Source organism: Symphalangus syndactylus, chromosome 16 (assembly GCF_028878055.3).
Source record: "Symphalangus syndactylus isolate Jambi chromosome 16, NHGRI_mSymSyn1-v2.1_pri, whole genome shotgun sequence".
Taxonomy (NCBI): domain Eukaryota; kingdom Metazoa; phylum Chordata; class Mammalia; order Primates; family Hylobatidae; genus Symphalangus; species Symphalangus syndactylus.
In genome coordinates this window covers 91,270,620-91,295,288 of record NC_072438.2, presented here as the reverse complement: position 1 = coordinate 91,295,288, position 24,669 = coordinate 91,270,620, and the positions used below count along the sequence as shown (strand labels likewise).

The following is a 24,669-nucleotide window of genomic DNA, read 5'->3' as shown; positions in this document are numbered from 1 at the left end:
AAAATATAAAATCTCCATCCAAATTGGTGCTGTTATAGTAAAATAAATTAGAGGCTAATCAATGCAATGAAAATAATGTAAAATATCAGTGCAAATGGAGAGAAAAACGCACTGTATTAAAGGACAGGTTATATAATCACACAGAAGAAAATGTATGAGAATCTAGTGGATCTCAAACCAACCATTAGTAATGTAACAATGTAATACCTTACTTTGTAAAAGTATTTATATAAAAACAATTACTTTAAATGAATGAAAATCATTAAAGATCTAATATGTAGAGAATATTAAATAAACGAGCTATTATTATTACCATTAAGAACTTTGAAATCAATCAATATTAGAAAACGGAAAGGTGCGCATGGCATTGGGTAAAATGACATAAAGATTCAGGGTTCAAGTCTCCCATCTGGCCCCGACTATTTAGACACTGATGTGGCTTATGCAATCCCTGGCTCTCCATTAGTATGGATAAATTAATATCGGTCACACTATTAAAAGACTTTCCTTTAATATCTTTTTTTCCCTTAATTTCTGGACTGTTGAACACTTTTCCTTATTTGCGTTTTAAAGCTCAGTTGACCAAACCATTCTCCTTGTAGGATTACTCTATCCAATTGAACCTACTCAGGGCAAACACTGGAGAGGGAAGGTGCTTCATCAATTCTGTAAACACACTCCTCTCTCGTCTCACCTGCTCTACAAACAGCTCCTTTTCCCCTCAATAAGCTCTTAGAATTCAATGAACTGTATCACTGGTCTCTTCGGGAGATTTAACAAGTAGCCACTTCAGCAGCTGACTTGATACTTCAATAGATACCTATGCTTTTATGAAATTATCTGTTTGTTTTCTGCAGAGCTGCACAAATAAAGGCCTAGTTTATAAAGGAAAAATAAAGAGATGTTTTATGTTTATGTGCTGTATTTGTTTGAAAAAGGGGAAGAGGCATCCTTTTTAATAAAGTGAAATATTCTGCTTTATGATAGATAATTGCAAGCATTATTTACTGAGAATGGAAAAAAGGAGAACAGAATAAAATACAAGAATCTGGGCACACAGTTATAGAAATTTGGTGGGGGGGAATATAAGGTAATGTTCAATAAAGAGGAAGAAGAAAAGCACTACTTTTTGGATTATTTGTCTTTAAGTATATCTGCATACACAGATAAATATGAAAACATAAAGCACATTTACATGTTATATAAATACAAAATAAGCATATAATAAAGTAATTAAAGAATGTCCCTCTGAAAGTTCAGAAAATAAAAATAGATGAGGTGACAGTGGGTCCAAGAAAATGGCCTACATACTCTTAAAAGGAATTCAACTCAGTTTCTTTAGGGATAGGGAAACTTTAGCACCTAATCTGGCATATATCCAAGAGTGTCATCATTAAGAACTGAACTATAAACATTTTGCAATTTTCTGTACTCAGCACAAGTTGATCCATCTAAATTCAATGGAAGAATACTCAAGGGTAAATTTGAACATACAAAATTTAAAATAATTTAATGTATTACTATCTTTGTGGGGAGAGGCATTTAATGCATGATTCTTAGTAGTAATGGAATAATTGTCATTGGTGTTGATCTTTTTTCCCCTGCTTTTATCGGAAAAGAAGACATTGAAAACACCAGAACAGGCCAAACATGCCTATCACATTGGTTCTCAAACTGAATGTGGGATCATGCGTATGAATATATCATAGATACATTTGAAAGCGAGTATGATGTAAAACCCTGTCCTTAAATAGCTCTCATAGTTTCCTTCTTGTTATATCCTTGAAAGAATTTAAAAATGCAAGCTCTTCATCTGGATAAATGGCTAATACATGCGGGGTTTAACACCTAGGTGATGGGTTGATGGGTGCAGCAAACCACCATGGCACACGTTTATCTACGTGACAAACCTGCATGTCCTGCACATGTATCCTGAAACTTAAACAACAACAACAAAAATTCAAGATGAGATATGAGGTACTACGATCATGTTGAAACTCTGAATAACATTGTTGTGATGGTGGTGACTATACTTATCTTAACCAATAGCATTGTAATGAGCAGATAGATTTCTATGTAAGTACAATTTTAAAAAACGCAAGCTCCTCATTAAGTCTTCATGATATAAATTAGCAGAAAAAAACCAACAAATGATTAACACAAAGAATCCTACTCAATCATTGGCAATAGCTAATACTATTTCTACAAATGTTATTGCGATATATAGCATAATGGACTTCAGCAGGTTTCTAGAACTTGGTATAAAAATTAAAAATGTAAATAAGCGAATTAATAAAAAAAGAAAAATAATCCCATGTTTAATGCTATATATGTATGTATTTATATCTATGTAAATGTACATTTAGCACTGTGCATTTTAGTTGTCCTCTAATTTATAGCGTGCGTAACTGGAGTCACGATGAATGATGAAGAGGATGATACACAGTCTTTTTTTTTTTAACCATTCCAAGCACATTTTCAGCCATCAATGGGAAAGGATAACAATAAATGCTACACATATTTGGAGCTTCCTATTGTGCCAACTACCATATTAGGGGCTTCTATACACGATCTTATTTAATGCTCACATCAGCCTACACGGCAGGTACTACTATCATTAACATCACCCTCATTAGGTCACAGAAGAGCAGTGACAGGACGGTGGGCAGGACTGGGAGTGAACTGTAGCAGTGTACTCCAGGGTCTGCGTGTTTTACCCCCTCTCCTCCACTGTTCGGCACTAGAGGTGAGGGCATGCCTGGTTAATAAAACCTACACATTTTGAAGTGCAATATGTTTGGCAGAAATGCCAAAAAAAGACTAAAATTTAATGTGATATAGAGTGTCACTGCTTAAATTCCTATTACCTAGATAATTGGCTCCATCATAATATTCCTAGGGCTGGGTGCAGTGGCTCATGCCTATAATTCCAGCACTTTGGGAGGCCGAGGTGGGTGGATCACAAGGTCAGGAGTTAGAGATCAGCCTGGCCAACATGGAGAAACCCCATCTCTACTAAAAATACAAAAATTAGCTGGGTGTGGTGGCAGGCACCTGTAATCCCAGCTACCTGGGAGGCTGAGGCAGGAGAACCGTTTGAACTCAGGAGGCGGAGGCTGCAGTGATCCGAGATCGTGCCATTGCATTCCAGCCTGGGCGACAAGAGCAAGACTCCATTTCAAAAAAAAAAAAAAAAATTGTATTATCATTTTCTTTGGCTTCTTCTTCAGAAAGAAATGTAGAAGAATCTCCTTCAATTGAAGACAGAAAGGGCTTAGGGGAAGGTCAATGAATAGAATTTTCCATAAAAATGGAAGTAGGGCAGTTGGGTGGAGAATGCTAATGTATCCACAGTGGACTTATTTCTTTACCTTGAGTAAGATGAGGGGACCGAGCAAACTCATCACAGGACAAGAGAGAGGCAGGCCAGAAGGAGAGGCTGCATGGAGCAACCTGAGCAGGTTTCCTACCTGCCAATCTCCAGAGAGCCAGAGGAGATGAGATGCATTATTCATGTGGTTTTACATGAGGCTCAACGATGTGGCGATAGAGCTGGTTTTGCTCTCAAACATGAACTAGTTTGCTGAGAACAGAATTAGCTGTGGACAAAATCTGCTTTGCCATCTTAAGCACTAAATGATTTTACATCAAGTACTTGGCAATATGTGGTTATGGCATAAAAGGTATATTATATTCTTTATGCATCCAAATGTCCACCGCTGAATAAGAGGCTCATAAAGAAACTCCAAGGAAGCTTAAGTGTTCAAACAAAATACCTTAGCTGGCTAAGGGCCTTAAATTAGGGATATAGCTTGGAACCTGGTGGATTTAAAACCACAGGTGCTGTGACCCTTTTTATTTTGTAAAAATAAGCATTTCCATGTCAAGCGTATTCCATGCTGATCTTGATCTATTCATTTGTCTATACACTTGAAAAATTTCTGAGAACATTTCCAAGAACAGTCATATAAATAAATTTTAGAATAAAGAAAATTATTATCAGACCTAAAGGAAGAGATAGACTATAATATATGAACAATAGGGAACTTCAACCCGCCTTTAAGTATGGACAAATTATCCAGACAGAAATCAATAAGGAAACATCAGACTTAAACTACACTCCAGACCAAAGGGACCTAACAGACATTTACAGAACATTCCATCCAACAGCTTCAGAATACACATTCTTCTAAACTGCAAGTGGAACATTCTCCAGGATAGATCATATGTGGCCACAAACAAGTCTTAACAAATTTAAGAAGACAGAGTCAACATCAACTATCTTTTCTGACAAAAATGCTATTGAATTAGAAATCAACAAGAAAAACTTTGGAAACTTTACAAATACATGGAAATTAACATGCTCCTGAACCAATCAATCAACAATTTAATGAAATTAAAGGGCAAATTAAAAATTTCCTTGTGACAAATGAGGATGGAAACACATCCTACCAAAACCTATGGAACACAACAAAAGCAGTTATAAGAAGGAGTTTATAGCAATAAACACCTATATCCAAAAAGAAGAAAGATTTCTAATAAACAACCGGTGTACTTCAAGGAACTAGAAAAACAAAAACAACCTAAACTCAAAATTGGTAGAAAGAAGAAAACAATAAAGGTGTGTTTATTTTTTCAAAATTCTCAACAAGATACTAGAAATGCAACAGCACATTAAAAAGATCATTCACTATGATCAAATAGGATTCATCCTAGAGATGCAAGAATGATTTAATACATGTAAATAAATAAATGTGATATATCACATTAACACAATCAAGGATAAAAACCATATAATCATTTCAATAGATTCTGCAATGGATTTGATAAAATTCAACATCCCTGCATGATAAAACAAAAAAAACTCAACAAATTAGGTATAGAAAGTGTGCACCACAACACAATAAAAGCCATACATGACAAATCGACAGCTCCACAGCTAATATCATACTGAACAAAGGAAAGCTAATAGCTTTTACTCTAAGGTCAGGAACAAGACAAGGATGCCCACTTTCACCACTTCTATTCAACATAGTACTGGAAGTCCTAGTCAGAGTGATTAGGCAAGAAACAAAAACAAAAGGCATTCAAATTGGAAAGGAGAAAGTCAAATTGTCTCTGTTTGCAGATGGCATGATCATATAAATGGGCAGCCCTAAAGACTCCACACACAAAACAAAGCCTGTTAGAATTAATAAATGAATTCAATAATATTGCAGGACATCAAATCAACACACAAAAATCTGTAGCATTTCTATACACTATCTGTACAGAAATGTACTTGCTGAAAAATCAAGAAAATAATTCTATTTATAATATTAATAGCTACAAAAAATTAGATATGTAGAAATAAACTTAACCGAGGAGATAAAAGGTCTTTACACTGAAAACTATAAAACTTCAATTAAAGAAACAGAAGAGGATACAAATAAATGAAAATAATATCTCATGCTCATGGGTTATAATAATTAATACTGTTAAAATGGCCATACTACCCAAAGTGATCTACAGATTTACTACAATCCCTACCATAATATCAATGATATTCTTTACAGAAATAGAAAACCTATATTAAAATTTGCATGAAAACAAACAAAAAAAGGCCCTTAATAGCCAAAGCAATCTTTAGCAAACAGAACAAAACTGAAGGCATCACACTATGTGACTTCAAAATATATGACAAAGCTAGAGTAACCAAAACAGCACAGCACTAGCTGAAAAACAGACACTAGACTAATGGAACAGAATGGAGAGCCCAGAAATAAATTCATGCACCTACAGCCAACTTATTTTCAACAAAGGTACCAAGAACTTACACTGGGGATACGATGGTCTTTTCAATAGATAGTGCTGAGAAAATTGATATCCACATGCAGAGGAATGAGACTAGACCCCTAATTCTCAGCATATACAAAAATCGACTCAAAATGGGTTAAAGACTTAAATGTAAAACCAGAAACTTTGAAACAACTGGAAGAAAACATAGGTAAAATGCTTCACAATAATGGGCTGGGCAAGAATTTTTAAAATAAGACCTCAAATGCACAGGTAGCAAAACCAAAAATAGACAGATTAATATTAATATTAATAGGCAAACTGTTAATATCAATAGGCTGAGGAGACAATCTATAGAATGGGAGAAGATATTTAAAAATGATACATGTGACAAGTGGTTAACATCCAGAATACATAAGAAACTGCAACAACTCAACAGCAAAAAAAAAACAAAAAAAAAAAAACAAAAAAAAACCCCTAAATAACCCGATCTTAAAATGTGCAAAAGACCTTACTTGACATTTCTCAATAAAAGACATACAAATGACCAACAGGTATACAAAAAAATGCTAAACATAACTAATCATCAGGGAAATGTGAATCAAAACCACAGTGAGATACTACCTCACTCCAGTTCGAATGGCTATTGTCAAAAAGAAAAAGAAAAGTGTTGGCGAGGATGTGGAGAAAAGGGTGCACTTACATACTGCTCATGGTATTATAAACTAGTTCAGCCATTATGGAAAACAATATGTTCGTTCCCCAAAAAATTAAAAATAGAGTTACCATGTGATCAAGCAATCTCACTCCTAGGTATATACCCAAAGAAAATTAAATCAGCATGTTAAAGAGATACCTGCACACTCACATGTTTATTGTAGCACTATTTACAATAACCAAGATAGGGAATCAACCTACGTGTCCAACAATGGGTGAAAGGATAAAGAAAATGTAACACATATACAAAACAGAATACTATTCAGCCGTTTAAGAAAAATGAAATCCTGTCATTTGTGACAACATGGATGAGCCGGAGGACATCATGCTAAGTAAACTAATCCAGGCACAGAAAGACAAATACCACATGATCTCACTCAAACATGGAATCTAAAAAAGAAGCTGGTATCATAGAAGCAGAGAGTAGAATAGTGGTTACCAGAGACTAGGAGAGGAGGAGGATGAACAGGGGAGAGAATGGCCAATGGGTACAAAGTTACAATGAGATAGGAAAACTAAATTCTGGTGTTCTGTTGCATAGTAGGGTGACTATAGTTAACAGTAAAATATTGTATATTACAAAATAGCTAGAAGAGAGGCTTTTGAATGTTCTCACCACAAAGACATGACAAATGCATGTGGTGATGGATACACACACTGCCCTGACTGGATCATTAGTATACAGCATACACATGTATCAAAACATCCAATTGTATCCCATGAACATGTACATGTGTCATTACAATGTGTCAATTAAAAAATTAAATAAGTGATTTTTTTAAATTTGAGAGCTTTTTCTATTATAATTTTAATGACAGAGCATATCTGGTGTTGAGGGCAGAATCTGCTAATGTGTAATTATGGTTCCATAGTGCTGTATCTTCTGGTAATGTCTCAATTATTCTTACGTTCCAACTTTTGGTATTACATTATATGAAGCTCCATTCAATGTGCAGTTGAAATCTAATACTTGGCTTCTATTCTTTTCAACGTTGCTATGCTTAATGATGTAATTCCATGTATGAGGTGACGCATCTTCCAGTAATTGGGGTTCATCATTCAGGTCAAGGCCAGCTGTGTAATTTTCAGTATGTGTATCCCTAGTTGACATGACATTAATAAACATGGTTTCATGATCTATTTGTACAAAAGTTATGATATTTTTGAATTTTACCAGTAAACTGTTCTCCCATCAAACACTCTGTCTTCCTTCAACTAAACAATTAGACTTCTTATTTATACCTTTTGAAGTGAATCCACACAGGTAAGCATCTGAAAGTTCTCTTTGGTTCTAAGACGACATTTATCATCGGGTTGATTTAAAATTTCTAACTGGGTAACAACAGGTATTTAACTTTTTAGCCTAAGAAAAGTGAAAATTTTAACTAATAGGTTATGGAGAATCTTATTTGACTTGCTCCAATAGGAAGCATTTGATTTAAAAATTTTAAGTAACAGCACTTAATAAGTAACAAACTGCTGATAATTCACATCTTTGTGAACTCAAATAATTTTAATTAAAATATTTTTGATACTAGGACTATTATTTATATCACAATGAATAACAGTAATAAGATTTTATGAATATGCAGATCCTATGTAATCCCTCTATCACTTCATTAAACACTGGCTATTCTTGCAGAGGATTACGTTTATTATAGAGACTATTTTCTCCACATGTGTAACTATTTTCACCACATTCTTTTTTCTTTTTACGTTGCAGTACTTGTCATCTTCATGAAGATATTTAGCAAGTTTGCTCCTTGCAACATATCTATGATAATTCTTTCTTTATTACAAGCTGACACATACATCACAGAAAGCTTGTTTTCAACACTCACTTTGAATAGCATTTATCCAAAAGAAAATCCATCTGACTATCATCACAGCAGATGTTGGCCATTTTCACTGGTTTATAAAAATGTGTTGAAGGGGTTGTCAGAGTCAAGTGTTCGTGTTGATCAAATAACTCCTAAATTGACAGTCATTCATACGTTTGAGTTTGAAATAAAAATTCATGTTATTTATTTCTGCTTAACAGACTTTACCAAAAGCAAATTCATGAGGCCCACACATTCCTTGTTTCACTGTACTCCTTATTTTATAAGCTCTGGTTTTGACAAGTCTCATCTCAGATGAAACGTATATTTTATCTAGATGGACACCTTAGTTAAAATTGTGCCTTAGTTAAAATTGTGCCTCTTTACATTTTCATCATGCAAGAGGTAAATGCCCAAATATTAGGGGGATGGTCGTGTAAAAGTAAGTCTGTCATTTCTGCTGCAGTTCACAAAATTCTGCCTCCTCATCTAGGGAAAGGACACCGGTGGCCTTCCTCTCTGTTATACTACCCCCTTCCCCCTGTTAATGGTCCTGCAAGAAAGATGTGGCTGTCATGTCTGGTGATGGGTACTCTCCGGGAGCTCTGTTGACCAGGGACCACTCTGTGGCACAAAGTGGCCCTTTCACCTTCTCCTAGGCTGCCAGATCTCTGGAGCCACCATGCTGGCTCTGTCTCCCTCTTGGAGTCCTCGGGCAGGTGGGCACTGCTGTACTTTTTATCTGCCTCCCTATTTAAAGCCTGGGGCCAGGGACGCAGGCATTGCTGTCCCCAGAGCCCACACCCTTCTGCTGAGCCTAGTGGGGGACAAAGGTCTTTGGCTCTTATCTTGCAATGGCTGGCAGAGTTAGGTCTGGGGCGGGAGGACAGAGAACCCCTTTAGACCATGTTCTCTAGCACAGCCTTGGGTGATGGCATGCCTGTTCAGCTTCATGAAATCCTATTGTCAATAGTGAAATTTGTTTCTGTCACCATCCACAAGCCTGGAGTAGAGGAGAGGTGAGGAGTAGGACTTGGGTACCCTGCTCCTTGAACATTACATAGATGTTTCTATATGCATGCTCAGGAGGTCTCTAACATTACGGCTAGGTTGCTTTTTGGGTTAGGAAAGCCTGGAGGACCTGTTTGACTATGAAAAGGTAGACAGTAGTCCTCATCTGAGTTGGTACCCGAGATTTAGTCTTCATAATAAAGTAACAGGCATGGATGGATTACTTATGACAGCTAAGAAGAAAAGAGAGATGAAGAAGGAAGGTCTAGAGGAGAGATGGGAACAGATGGTGGTAGGTGGAGTCTAAGGGGAAAAGCTAATTGAGAAATCCCCTTTGGTGGGAAAGTTAAGGGATCTAACATGTCTTGTCTTCAATGTCTGAAGTTTTTTCCTGGTCTTCTCTGTGCAGTTATCTCCCTGACTGTCTCTCAGCCCTAGAATGTCTCTTACTCAGGATAGCCTTAGTGGTGTTTTGAGTAAGGAAAGCCCAGGGGTGAGGTCAGCATGGGGAAGGGCAGGGCTGGAAGAGTACAGTGGCCACCAGAGCCAGAGTCACGCCCATGAACCTGCGCTGGTAGAGAGTACAGCTGTAGCACTGAATTCCCTTGGTGTGATTCCATCCACATCCACACCTTTCCACGTCCCCAGTTGCTACCCACAAAAGAGAGGAAGGCCACTTTAGCGGGGACATGAGCAGGAGAGTGAGGGACAACTCAATCCCTCATTTCAATGTCTTCAGGTTTTTTTTGGAATATGCATGTAGCCTATATGATATTACCTTCCAATACCGGTTAATTTTTCAGATGTTTATGTCTTTCTCTGAAACAAAATTGAACATGCTTAAGGACAAGGAGTAGATTTTAAGCCTCTTTGAATCTGCCAGTACATCTAGCACACAGAGTGTCTTCAACAGATATTATTTAACAGGACATAGAAGACCATTAATCTCCATAGATGAAAATAAATGTCTATTTCGTTTTTAAATGATGATTTTTACAAATGCAGTCAATGAAACCCAGGATCTAGGGTAAGACTGCCTACATATGAAAGTTTGTTTATTTATTTATTTAGATGGAGTTTCACTCTTGTTGCCCAGGCTGGAGTGCAGTGGCGCGATCTCGGCTCAGTGCAGCCTCCATCTTCCGGCTTCAAGCGATTCTCCTGCCTCAGCACTCTGAGTAGCTGGGATTACCGGCGCCCGCCACCATGCCTGGCTAATTTTTGTATTTTTAGTAGAGACGGGGTTTCGCCATGTTGGCCAAGCCGGTCTCAAACTCCTGATCTCAAGTGATCCATCCGCCTCGGCCTCCCAAAGTGCTGGGATTACGGGTGGGAGGTACTGCGCCCGGCCTATTTAATTTTAATAGAGATGGGGTCTGACTATGTTGCCCAGTCTGGTCTTGAACTCCTGGGCTCAAGCGATTCTCTCATCTAGGCCTCCCAAAGTGTTGAAATGATAGGTGTTAGCCACCATGCCCAGCCTGTATGAAGGTTTAAAGACTGGTTCCACACAACCTGTGTGACCTTGGCATATTACTCAATGTCTCTGTGCCTCAGTTTACTGCCAAAAAGCCAGCATTGAGCATCGTAACAGTATCTCCTTCCAAGGATTGTTCTGGGGGTTGGTAAAATACCCAAAGCATTTGGCACATTCCCTGGAAGCAGTTACAAGCTACATGCTTCCCCACCAAAGGGGATTTCTCAGTTAGCTTCTCCTTTTAGGCTCCATCCACCACCATCTTTTTCCATCTCTCCTCCAGCCCTTTCTTCTTCATCTTGCCATTGTTTGTGCAGCCTCACATGCTTGTTTCAATGACACCATCTAACAATTCCCTAATTGTTGAGGCATGTCTACTTTTCTTCATTCCCAAGTGTTGACCCCTTGAAGGGAAGCAACTGGCCTTTGATCTTCCGGCCCCACTTCTCTTGCAGTATCATCTGGAAATGCTTTATGAATTGTACTGAAAGACCTCCAGCTGGTGGTCTATTGTTAAGGGCAGAAAGATAAGATCAGTTGCTCGGGTCCCCTCAGCCACTCATCTGAGCTAAGAGCCAGAGGCCATGAACATTTTAAGTCTGGTAGGCCTCATAAGAACCTGTCCTCTTCTTTCAAGGAATTGGGGTGTCTGCTTTAGGCCTGCAAACCTCTTAGACGTCTGTATCAGTGGTCTCCAGGGTGGAGGTATGTACAAAACAGATGACCCCCACAAAGATACTGGGAAGCAAAGTTAGAATTTTTTTTATGGCTACTGGATAACTATTTTTAATCTTTACTTCTTTGTAATCTCCATTTTTATGGGTGCTATAGTAGACAGAATTTAATAATATTATATGTCTTAAATATCTAAATAAAAAGACATATACACACATTAAAGGCATTTTCTCATACATGCAGGTTGTGATACAGTTTCTGTGGCTGTGAAAATGTGAAGACATGAAATTATATGAATTAGGTATAGACACAGGGGTGACCTTGGTGGATGCAGGGAAGAGAGAGTTTGTGGTTTTATGGTTAGGAGCTGGAGAGAAGTAGCTTCTCCTCCTCCACTTGCGGTGCTAAGAGGTCATGCAAGCCCTTCTGGAAATTTCCATAGTATTATGTCAATCAGCATGTTTTCTCAAAACTGCCTTAAGTTCAAAGGTGCAGGCTGGGTTGGGGTCTTGGACATCTGAATGTCACAATCATAGCACATCTCTGCCACAGCTATTACCAGGAAAAACCCCCAGCAAACGTGTTTCACCTTTGAAGCAGTTAGAAGGTACTATTGCCTCCCTCATAGGCGGTAGGAAAAAAGCACTTGTTCATTCTGGATAGCTCTCCATTGACCACTTGGAGCAGGAGACAGCAAATTTTTCCTGTCAAGGGCCAGATAGTAAATATTCTTGGTTTTGCCAACCACATGGTCTCTGTCACGGGCACTCCATTCTGCCCCTGCAGGGCCCAAGCCACCATGGATGATACATAAATGAATGGGTATGGCTGCATCTCAGTAATGTTATTTATGGATACTGAAGTTTGAATTTCATATAATTTTCACATATTACAGAACATTAATCATCTTTTGATTTTCTCCCCCCAATCATTTAAAAATGCAGTCATCATTCTTAGCTCATGGGCACTACTAAAACAGATGGTGAGCTACAAATGGCCCATGGGCCATTGTTTGCTAATGCAGGCTCAGAGAAAACACTATCACACTAGAGCTTTTATTTTTTTAAGTGTGGATATCTTCCCGGTATTTAATGTGATATAGATGAATTAAAGTTTGTTTTTTTTTCTTATGTAGCTAATTTTTCATCAAATTCCTGGATGTTTATTAATAAGGGATAATTCTAAGAACATATGAATACGGAACAGAGAATCAACATAATCTCTTTTGTTGTCAGTTTTTATTCTAATTAGATATTGAATGTCACTGTGGTTATCTTCTTCTTTTATAAGGTGTGCATAAAAATAAAATTACCTTACTTAATAACATGCAAAAACTAAATGCTAAAGTAGCCCAACTCCAGGCAGGAGTGGATCTAACAGGCTGAAGGTGAAAAAAATTCTGACAGAAGAAGAAATGGGCATTCTTTTTATCACAACCAAGATATATATTATTAATATTGGGTGGCACTTATGATGTCAAAAACAAAATAAAGAGTATTTTCTGCCTTTCTCCCTATGATTCAGAGAAATACTGAAATGTAAATATCAATAATCAACTATAAAAGCAGCTTGGCTTGCCTTGATTTCAAAGCATGTAATTTAGCATCATAATGCAGTTTGAGAAAATTGCTATGCTCTACTTAGTGGTCACTAGAAATTCCAATAGTCTGAGGATGTAGAGATCTGCGTGCCAGGTTCTGAAGCAGAGAGCTAGCTCTGCCAGCCTCAGTCCCTGCTGGCACTCATATATATCATTAGGAAAGATGGAGAGAGCTGTACTGTCTGCAGACCAGCAACACAGTCATTCCAGTTTACTTAGCAATGTGCAGCTTGATAATAAATGCAATTCTCAACCTGTTTCTAATTATATCGATTTTAGAGTTAAGATAAGTGTTCTCTAGCAATCTAAATATGACATTTGACAGATTATGTTGCAAATGGCTCCAGATACTGGAAAACACTTGCATTTTATCATGTGATCTGTGGTTGTATTCAATTGAAAATATATATTTAATCCAGGAGAGCTATATAATTGATTGAACCATTTGCAATTGCCAACATCCAACCTTCACACAATAATTTTGTGATTCAATCTATTAGTATGTATGAAATAAATTGTCTGCCTTTCAAAATATGCTACATGTTTAGTAAATATGTTTTTGTTCCAAGCTTGCCAAATAGGTAGACCATATCATGAAAAAAACACTTACCATCATCAAGCATATGTCTTTCACGTCCTGCAAATGACTACGTCCTTGGGCTACTTTTATTCATTACATAAGTGAATAATGATGTGCTAAACATTAGTATTGCTTCTTTCAATTTTTCTCTTTGACAAAATGAGCTTACAATCACCATTTGCCTCCTTTCATTCAGATTATACCAAGGTAGCCTGAATTAAAGTCATATTCTGTTTCTACCATTATCATTACAGACATTGATAGAAGCAGGTCACAGTGCTTGTGGGGACAGTGGACACAGACACACACCTTTCATTTGGGAGTGTTACTGAAGCTCCCACGCAGAGCCCACCCCCTGTGGACAGGCCACCCAGTGGGGTCCTGATTACACACCTGTGCTCGTGCGGTAGGTGCCGGTGTGTGCTGGCGGCAGAGGGTCCCCCTGGCTCTGGCTGAGACTCCTCATAGGGGGCTTCTGATAGACGCGGTCTTCGTAGATGGGATCTATGTGGTGTTCTGGGGACTGCAGAGCCCGCAGCTCTGGGCCCAGGTGCCCATGCTGGCTGCTGTATGAGGCTCGGGACCCAGCTGAAATAAATCAACAGAGGGACATCAAGGCTCAGGCGACCTCCAAACAGAACTTGTTTAATCAAAGACATATTCAAATTTTTTTGGACAAAATTGTTGAAATTCCCAGGAAACCAAATGAATCGCATGAAATGGCAGCAATATGTCAATCTAATCAGCTTGTCGGCATCACCCAGCTGCCTGGCTTTGCGAACAAACATGATCTCACTCTAAAAACGACAATGTTTCTGAGATAAACCCACATGGAACAAGACCAGTGAAATGTTATTTTTCTCAAAACCTAATGAATGTAGCTAGGTTCTTCACTAAAGGAATCAGGTACATAGTCAATCCTAAAAATCTCTTATTAGCCCACAGCCCTCGCACCTTAAATTCTACAATAGAAATCATTTAAATGGCGAGCTACAATGGCAAAGCCATCTTGATATTGTTCCTAAAAAGTGAACTAGAATTTGTTCCCATCAGCAGTTTTTCCCTGGGAAAAGGATAAAGCAAAATGTTTGAACTTACAACAGCCTAAATCCCTGAGAGAAGCAGATATTAAAGAAAAGTTATATTTTCCTTTACTCTGACCCTCTTAATTGAAGCATTTACATTTAGCCTGCCTCTCCCTGAAAAAGTTAGGAATGATTGCCACTAACTGGTTTAATGTATACATTGCGGCTACACATCACTTTGCTTTGTAGTACTTATAAATCCTTATTTGTGTCACTTCATTGCATGATATGGGAAGAGGTGTTGATGTGAGGCAATGCTATGGACCAGAGAACCATGAGAAAGTTTCTGAAGAAAGGAAGCCTCCGTACATCAGGAAATAAGACTTTAGTGAGGGCGAAGAGACTGGCTTGACAGACAGGCAAGAGGACGTTGATTGAGAGCCAATACTTTATCTGAGGTACAGTCAGAACCACTGGAGCAGAAACGTCAGGGAAATCATTTGCATTGGGGCAATGAGATGGCCTTGGAGCATCAAGGAGAGGTGGCATCTTCCATGTAGAATACAGAACACAGACAAGAACCAAAGGAGACAATGGCTGATTTTGGGAATGAGCCTTCAGCTACATCCTACAACTAATCCCCACATGGCACAATGGGATTTAAGTGGCAACTGTCTTTCAGCAGCCCTAGTTCAGCCTCTCCAGACTGGACTAACATATCAGGGTGCTGGGATTCCTTGATCTTGGCCATGTCTGGACAGCTCTTCTTCCATTTTGCCTTCCTCAGGGACCACTTCAAAGCCAAAGTCTTCAAATGCTGCATGTTAGGTCTGTTTCGTCAGGAACATATAAACTCAAAATTGTAATACTCTTGTCTAGAATATTTGAGAAAAAAAGCCATTGTAAAGTTTTAAAATTATCAATAGAAAAATGTTTTACTGGTATATTTAACGTGGGCTAATTTAAATTTAAGTACACAGAAAACAGTATTCCTGAATAATTGGAGAAGTGGTGACAACCCTATGAATTCAGTGTTAATAAAAACCACTGAGTATTTTGAGGAGGAGAAAGGGACAGGGCAGGCAAATTCCTTACCTTTCTCTTTGCTGGTAATTAAATTCTGATTTAGATAGTGCTCCGATGAATGATAGATTCAAAATAACTGTTTTGCATAATTAGGTTCATTGCATCTGATTTATCAAATGCCAACATCACTCTGAATATTATCTCAAGCTTATATTTTCCAGGAATATATTGAAGTACAATATACTTTGAGTTCCTGTTGTCAATTCTTATTCCTAAAGGTTTTGAAAATATTGCTAAGGATTTAAAAATGTAAAAATAAAAATAAATAGTCGTCACATCCAAATGCAGAGATAAATAAAAGTTATCCATCACTGGTACATTTAGAATTGTTACTTTATCACTACTCCTTTATTCTAAGCCTCAAAAAAACATCCAATGATGACCAATGAGAGGATCTGCTGAACTTTTAAGTGGTAACATGGTCTTAGGGTATATGTAAAAATCGTCTTATGACATGCATTTATTTGGCATTCAGAAATTTTCATTAGTGGCATTAATCAAATTGATGACCAAGGGTGCTAGGCAAGGAAGAAGAATCTTAAGGTAAAGTCTACCTATGTCGATATCAGTCTTTTGATGTGCTGATATTATTATGAATATAATAATCAAATTAACTATCTGAATAGGATACTATACTTTTTTTTACATATTAGAGTGCTCTGAGTAAAACTATAAGCTCGTAGTGTTTCCCTGTGTAAATGCTTATGCAAAATACAGTTACATATGTAAGCATTATGCATAGTTCTGAATCAGACAAGGCATTTTAAAAAGAACATTATTTACACTTATTTTTATCCACTGTGATCAAGTTTTGATTGCTCAAGGGTGGCACAGTTATTGGCAAGAGAGACATAGAGAACTATGGGAAAGAAAAGGCCCAAGGAAACAAAGGTTAAAGATGTCACTGCTGGAATTCATGTGTTCTACTACCCGTGTTCAAGAAAGAACATGTTAGATCCAGTGCGAACAAGGCCTATTTTATTCGGGGCAATTTCAAGAAAAAAATTCTCACACAATCTTTTCTGGGAATCTGCTACAAAATGTCATTAGATGGTGTATATATTTGCTGATTGAAATAAAATGTCCTTTTGTTTAGTAGTAATTTTTTTCATCGTTATGGTCTATTTGAAAGTGATTCTCAAGCGTCACACTGGACTCAAAACGTTATTCATGAGAATTTACATCTTTGCCAGGGACTGGAACTCTGTTATTATAATAAGAAAAAATGCTGGAGAAAATTCAACTTTGTCTAAAATGTTATAGATGTCAAGGCCAATGTTCTTGCCAATTACGCTGGTGGAGAACAATCCTGGGAACCTGGCCTTGACCAAGACCCTGCAGGATGGCAAAGTGCAACCAAAACATGGATGAGCCAAAGAGAAAAGGGGAAGTAGACCCACAGACCAGACCAACTGCCCTGATGGTTTCCCCTGCCGTGACAGACATAATGTCATGCAATCATAATACCTGTGTCTATAAAGCATTTCATGACCAAATACTGCAACAATTCCTACATCATCCAGCATTAATGTCTCAATTTTATAATAGGGTTTTGCTCTTCCTATTTCTTCTCTTCACAGGACAAAACTGGGGCCTAGAGAGCTCAGGCACTGGCAATTTTTCATATACAATGCGTTTCTGAAAATGAGCTTGAAGACTCACAGCTGAAACGTGGGTACTTGGCTTACAGGATAAGGAAGATTTCACGATGCAGGAGGACTAAAGGCTATTGGAATTTCCCTAGATATATTCTGTGCCGGGTACTGCTCCTACAGGTTCAGAGAGCCCCCCAAAAACTGGGAAGGGCTTTCAAGCTGATCTAGGACTAAGCCTGAGGTATTTGCTGTATAAGAACTACCACATAACCTGTCATGGAACCTCAGAGCCATCTCTCCTTCACCACAGCTACAGGTGACCTGAATGGATGCTTAAACAGCTCAGAACCTACCTGACTACTGACCACTTGGCTGTGGGGTTGGTGTCGGGGGAGCCAGGAAAGGGTTCAGTCCTGTGGCAGGGAGGCAGATAGGGATCCTAGGGACCCAGACAGGTGGGCAGAAGGGACCACTGGAGAATGAAGGGACATGAGACCTCAGACATCCCCTGCTTCTATGTTGACGGGTCTAATCCTTGGCTCTCATTTCCATGTACAACTACTATAAGGAATCGTGACAACATGGCTCAGCCTCAAATTCTACACATGAAAGGTGGTCTTGGGGGGTTGATGTTCAATGGTTTGAGGTAAACAGAAATCGTATCTAAAGTAGTAATTTTACTGCTGCTTCTTGTGTCACTTTTGCCCAAAGAACTTGAAATAAGAATATGTGAATTCTGTCCCAGATCTATCTCTAACCAGCTGGATAAACCCAGGAAACTCACCAAACTCTTTGATCCCCAGTTTCCTCAAGTGTAAAAACAGAGATAATAATATAAATGGTATTGTTGGAGGGTCAGATGAGAGAGACTATGTGTGAAAGTGCTCTGCAATTGATAAAGCAACATCAAAATAGGTGTCCTCATGCCAATGAATCTTTGAATCAATAAATTATGTCACCTCGTGCAAATATATCCTTTGATTTGACAAAATAGTTGAATACCTCTTACCATAAACTATCTAAATTTCAAAAACAACTTGAAGATTTCAATTTGAAATAATCTAAATAACAACCATTTTTCTGATAATTCTGTGAAGTATTATTGCAAAATGTGAATGTTATAGTTTTATCTTTTCTTAAAAATGTGTGCTTTCTAATGGATTATTGCAAAAAATGCAGGAATGCATGACGTTCATAAGGAAAGAAAACACTGAAATGCCCACAAAAAGGTGACATCATTTTTAGAAAGGAATAGGGCATAAATTAAATCTCCAAATGGAAAATAACAAATACCTGCTAATTCGGTAGGAAGCCAGTGACAGATCTCAGGGGGTTCTTGACACAGAAAGTAATTACAAGGCTGAAAAGGGCTACATATGGCTCACCGCCTTGTGTCTTGCCTATTCCTGTTCCACACCATGTTTTCCTTGAGTCAACAAGGCTCTGTTTTCATTTGGCCAACAAAACAATGTATTTATTATTTTTGGAACGATTTGCAACTAAATTTCTATGTACTAGATTTTACATCTATCATTTATACGTACTAGTTAATCCCTATGGATCTATATATTCATTCAACACATTCACCAAGTACCTGGGAACCTCCATGAGTTAAGGATGCCCTAGTGCTCAAGACAGACAAGGTCCCTGGCTTTGAAAATAAGTTATTACATGCAGGAGGATGGAGGTAAAGGTGTTGAAGAAAAATGAGGCAGGGCAGCGAGAAAAGAGATAAAGTGTCAGGAGGTTGTGGTGTTGGGATAGGCGGATCAAGAAAGTTCTTTCTGAGTATCTGACATTTTAGCAGAGAGCTGCAGACAGTAAGAGAATGAGCCTCACTGGAGAAAGAGCTGTGTGGTTCTCAGGCAGAGGGGACCAGCAGCAGACACGAAGGGTCCCTCCAGGATTTCAGAATATACAGAGAAGTGATTTTATGTGTACTGAAACCATATTGTCTTTAAAAGAAATACCAGTAAGTATATGAAATCTTTATGAGTTCATACTATGATTGATTGTATGAATGAAAGGATTTTTTAAACTCAAAATTTCAAAATCACGGAAACACATTTTTATCAGAAGGATTTGCAGCACTCAATAGGAGATCACATAACCTTGGGAGAACTGCATAGCTGAAAATTCAGCTCCAACTACTTGGGGTTTTTTTTTTTTTTTTTTTTTTGACATTTCAATTTTCATTCCTTAGAATAGGATTAATTCTCAAATCTTAGTTTATTCCTCAAACAATCATCTAGAAAATTTGCTGAAAATGCTGACTTCTGAATACAACCCCCAAGAGATTCCGATTAGGTCAGCCAAGTGGGATGCATCAATGTACATTTTAATGGGCACCCCCCATGTCTCCTGATTCTAATGCAGGGATCACACTGTGAGCCATCCTGTCCCAAATAAAGGAGAAAAAGAGGAGATGGGCATATTTATTTTCAAAAAATAAGCATCTAATGTGTTACACCTTCCATTTATCATTTGTTGCTTTATTCAAATAATTCCACTTAATACAGGTTATGCCAATTATTTTACTACATTAATAAAACAGGTCCATGCTGGGTTTTTAAAATGGGAATCCATTCATATTATTGTATTTGTATACTCTATAATCTGTGACTCTCCAATTTAATGCAAATTCACCTGCCTTTACAAAGAAATATATTTTTCCATGTTTTCATTTTGCAGTATCAATATAGTTTATAAGGACATACTGCCATGTATCTGGTCTCTTCAAATTTAGCACCCAGTTTCAAATGCTCCTTTGCAAAGAAATGGAGGGAGAAAAAGAAGGGTCTAAATGACATAGTATTCACATAGCCAGAGTGAGCAGGCTTAAAGTGTTTGTGAACAGTTCTTTTGTTATTGAGATAAAGTGCTGTTGTACAGAGAAAAAAGTAAATTTCTTATGATATGAAGAAAAGTCCAAAATAAAATTGAGGTTTTTAAAAACTGTACGGTCAGTTAATGCATTGATAATTATTAATGAAACTACAACTTTGAAGGGCAAAAGGGAACTTCTGTAGAGAAAGGTGGGGCCTGGACTAGACGCCAATTTTTCCCTTGCAAATCTACATTGCTATTGTTCCTTTGCGGACACCCTGATTTTAGGGGTATGTCCCATGATGATCGGTCAGCATTGCTAGGCAACATAGCTTTAAAGGTAGGCAGCCTGTACTCTGTGATAGCTGATGGCTTTGAAATAGCTAGTTTCTGGACTTTGAACCTCTTGAAATGTTTGGCTTGATACCTGTTATCATGAAACTCCAGGGGGAAAAGGTGATAACAGCATATAAATACTTTGAGATATACAAAAACTAACATAACTTTGGTTAACATTAGCTCAGAAATGTGTACTAGGTAAATTGTTGAGAGGAGCAAACATTACGTCTTAGATCTGAAGAATACCTCATCATAATAAAACTTATCTCAAAGAAGGCACATTAAGAAAGGTGTGCCTCAAATGCTACTTCAGGAGTATCCATGAGGAACTGGGCACATTCACATTCTTCCTCCTGAACTCTGTTTACTGAGATTTACTTGTTTTATTCTTGATTTTTGCTTTTGACCTAAATCAAAACTCCAAAGTCTCCTTCCTACTCCTATGTTAATTCAAAAATTAAATCTGCTATTTAAAGGGCCCCAAAATATTTCCCTATGTATTTTGAATCAAGCCTATGAACTGAATTTCATTTGCAAATGATCATTACTTTGCTGTAATTAATTTGACATCTTATATCATGTTGTTATAAATGTAAAGATATAAAGACACATTTCTCATATAGGTTAAGAGTCATATTTCAGACTTATGTTTGGAAGGAACATTGTTAATTCATATGATTTCAAAGATAAAATTGCACTGAAACCAATATAACAGGCCATCTGATAATACAAAATGATCTTATTATAAATCTGTTTTTGCAAAGAAAAAAATACCCTTCTATTTCATCATATTTCATAAATGTTAGATTTTCTTATATTATACTAACTTAGTACAGCTTTGCTGCTATCACTAATAACTTGAATACTATGCAGTCTCTGGCAGCGTACAAAACACAGAATTTGTTCCTGTAACTTTCCTGATGAGGTTTTCCAATACAATTTATTGTCATGATTAAACCTCATCACACCTTTTACAAAATGAATACTGTAAACTATTGGGACTCAAATACTTTCCAGAAAAAATAATTTAAAAGCCAAAATCACTGCCCAGGACATCATGGTAAGCATGACCATGTGATCTCATCTCTATGAAAGCATATGCCCCTTGTTCCTGTACTTTCTTTTTAACCACAAGCATTTATTCCCAAACTGTTAGGAAAACACGCTTCCTTTGTTCAGTTCTTTTTGCGACAGGCAGGCATCTGGAACATAATAATAGTGGTAACAGAGTATAATGAGTAATGTGGCGTCCTGTATCAAGCTTTGCATTTTTACTTTCAGTGGAAGGTTGTTCTTCCTCTCTAGTGAAATGGATGGAGTGTAATACCCCACACCTCATGCATGGCTTCAACTTAATGAAGAACTGGTAGGAACCTATGGCTGAGGTGGTATTGGTAATAGTGAAACATATGAAGTACACAGGGATGGTTTGACACCTGCAACCAATATCTGTTTTGGGTTTCCTGTCTCACTGGAAGTAGAAAGTAGCACCAAATTTACTAGCTATGTATTTTGGTGTTTTTCAAAATGGCACATGCATATCAATGCCTTAATTGGAATGCAGGTTCTGGCGCAGTGAGTTTGAGGAAGGGCCTGAGGTTCTTCACTTCTAGCAAGTTCTCAGGCAATGCTGGTGTTGCTGGTCCGCGGACCACCCTTTGAGAAGCTAGGACATATTTGTTTAACTATGAATACATATCTGGTCGCTAGGAGCCCTGGAGACAGACTATCAACGCCATGGTCTCTCCTGCCACAGTGCTAGGATTACAGGTGTGATCCACTGTGCCCAGCACTCCTGCTTTGTTAGGCAAACACAAGTGGCCTCAATAAAGGCACAGGTCAAGAGCATAGCTAGGCACTGGCAATGCAGGTGCTCATCAGCCTGGGCTCTGCAAGCACAAGCTGTGCTGGCCAGGACAACTGTGACCATTCTATCAGCTGCTACAGAGTGACTGATTTTAGCTACAGTTGGCAGGGCCCCACACCAGAGGGACCTCAAAGGCCTTAATGAGCAGGATAGCTGGGGCAAGAGTCGCTTCTAGTGGGGAAGGAGCATCTTTCATCTCCAGGGTGGACTTTTTTTTAAGACCGGGTCTCACTATGTTGTCCAAGCTGGTCTCAAACTCCTGAGCTCAAGTGATCCTCACACTTCAGTCTCTCCAGTAGCTGGGACTACAGGGGATCGACCACCACGTCTGGGTCAGGGTGGATTTTTTAGACATGGGTGGGCTGGAATATTTTTGCTCTGATTATGGTGTTTCTTGGGTGATTCTGGAGAAGCAGGTATCTAGGTTCCCTGCATTGCCACAATACACACATATGTAAGGATAGCTCAGGGCTTCTCAACCCTGAAAGAACATGCACGGCATTTGTCTAGGAGACTTTTTTAAAGAGGAGTGATGCTGTGGGTGCACTCCCAACCAGGACCTCAGGGGAGGGGCCCAGGGAATGGAATAGCTCAAAGATTCTCCAGGCGTCTCCAAGAAGCATCCAATCTCTGGATGGCTAGGGGTCAAACTAGTAGATTTGGGGCTAGATGTAGGATTTTGAGGAGCATGTGTCAAGGTTTGGTCCTCAGCAGACCCTTTAAGGCTGAAGCTTCAGAATATCCCCAGAAATATCCATTCCTGAAAGTGAGGGAAGGAAGGAACCTCTTCTTAGATGAGGTTTTAATGTCGGAAGTCTGCGGGTACCTTTGAAAGTAGAGGCTGCTTTTTGCCCCTAGCATGCTACACCTAGGGGCATGTCCCTAGCATGCCTCCTGCTGGGAAGTCCCTGGGAGGTCACAGGTTGTGGCCAGGCAGAGATGGCAGGACATTTCCCGCCTCTACCTTTTCCCTTTCCTTCTGTAGGTCTCTGGGCTGGATCAAACGTTACGTCTGAGGAGGGTGGGGTCAGTGCTGTGACAATCATGTATGTCTTGTGAACTCTTGCCATAAAGAACTACTGTAACCATATCCTTCAAGTGAGAGATAGTCCTGACTGAAGCTAGGGAAAAGACCCTAACCAGGCACCCTAAACCCTTCTCAGCTGAAACCAGGTAGAATAAGAAACTATGGAGTGATCGAAATTTTGAATTTGTAATATCTTTGTACAGAAGAGCAACATAATTTGACATCAGACTTGTAACAAAAGTCTTTTGACATGAGCACGTAAAGAAATTTAATCTGTGAAGGTTAATTTTTACCTGGGAGAAGCCTCATATTTAAGATTTGCTTCAAACTACCTCTCCTCCCTGGGAGTAGCTTTGGCAGCTACTGGGAGGAGTGGGCCCAGAGTCTTCACCACCACAATCTTCTGTTTGTCCTGATTAACTACAGATGCAGGGCAATCTATGACTTAGTACTTTATTAATAAGCCACTTACCAGAGTTTTTAATGGCCATGTTCACACAGATATTCTTCCTTATCAAGGAGGGGGATAAAATTCAACGAGTGGCATTTTATTTCTCAACAGCTGTGTCTCAATACCCCATTGGTGCAATATTCCAACAGCGCATCTGGAGTCTGCCTTCCAGACCTCATTATTATGGATCACTATGAATATTTCCATGGAAATAATCCAGAACAAGGTGCTCCCAATCTACATTTTTTTTTTTGTTGTTACATCAAGATGCAAACCAGACCTGTGGGCTGAAGCTTCACAGAGCCCAGAAGTCTCCATTCTGCTTTCCAGACTGCTGACTGCTGTGGGAACTAAGCTAAGTATTCATTTTTGATCATGTAGCTTCTGCCCATTAAAGGGGTACAGACGAACTTTTCAAGGTATGAACAGGAATAAGGCTTAACAAGCAAGAATAGGATTAAACATGCAGTTGTCTTTGTAAATGGGTTCAAATATTTTGAAACACATGTAAATGAAGATACATCTCAACATCCTAAACAGAGGCCTTTTTCCTCAGACTGCGTAAGATAGGTAATAGGTAGGCTACACAAATTCCCTTTAAATAATTACACACTTAGCCTCTAAAATGCAAACTTAAAATGTATTCTCCCTATATCATTTTTTCTACTGCTTTGTATCCTTCACCAACACTCACAGAGTGACCTTTGTCATAACTCCAGAAGAAAAAGATACCCTAACTCTCAACATAATTTAGAGGGAGGAAATGACAAACAGCTTCACAGATTAGTAATTCTCTGT

At 38.4% G+C, this 24,669-nt stretch overlaps 1 protein-coding gene across 7 annotated transcripts in view; it reads right to left on the bottom strand.

Moving 5' to 3' along the window:
• The window catches only part of CTNND2 (catenin delta 2), a 936,154-nt gene that overhangs the window by 382,869 nt on the left and 528,616 nt on the right, over positions 1-24,669 (bottom strand). For all 7 annotated transcript variants that reach the window (XM_055245590.2, XM_055245587.2, XM_055245588.2 and 4 more), the window contains one exon: positions 14,049-14,243. In XM_055245590.2, the coding sequence (XP_055101565.1) occupies positions 14,049-14,243 (195 nt within the window). The remainder of the gene's footprint in view (positions 1-14,048; positions 14,244-24,669) is intronic.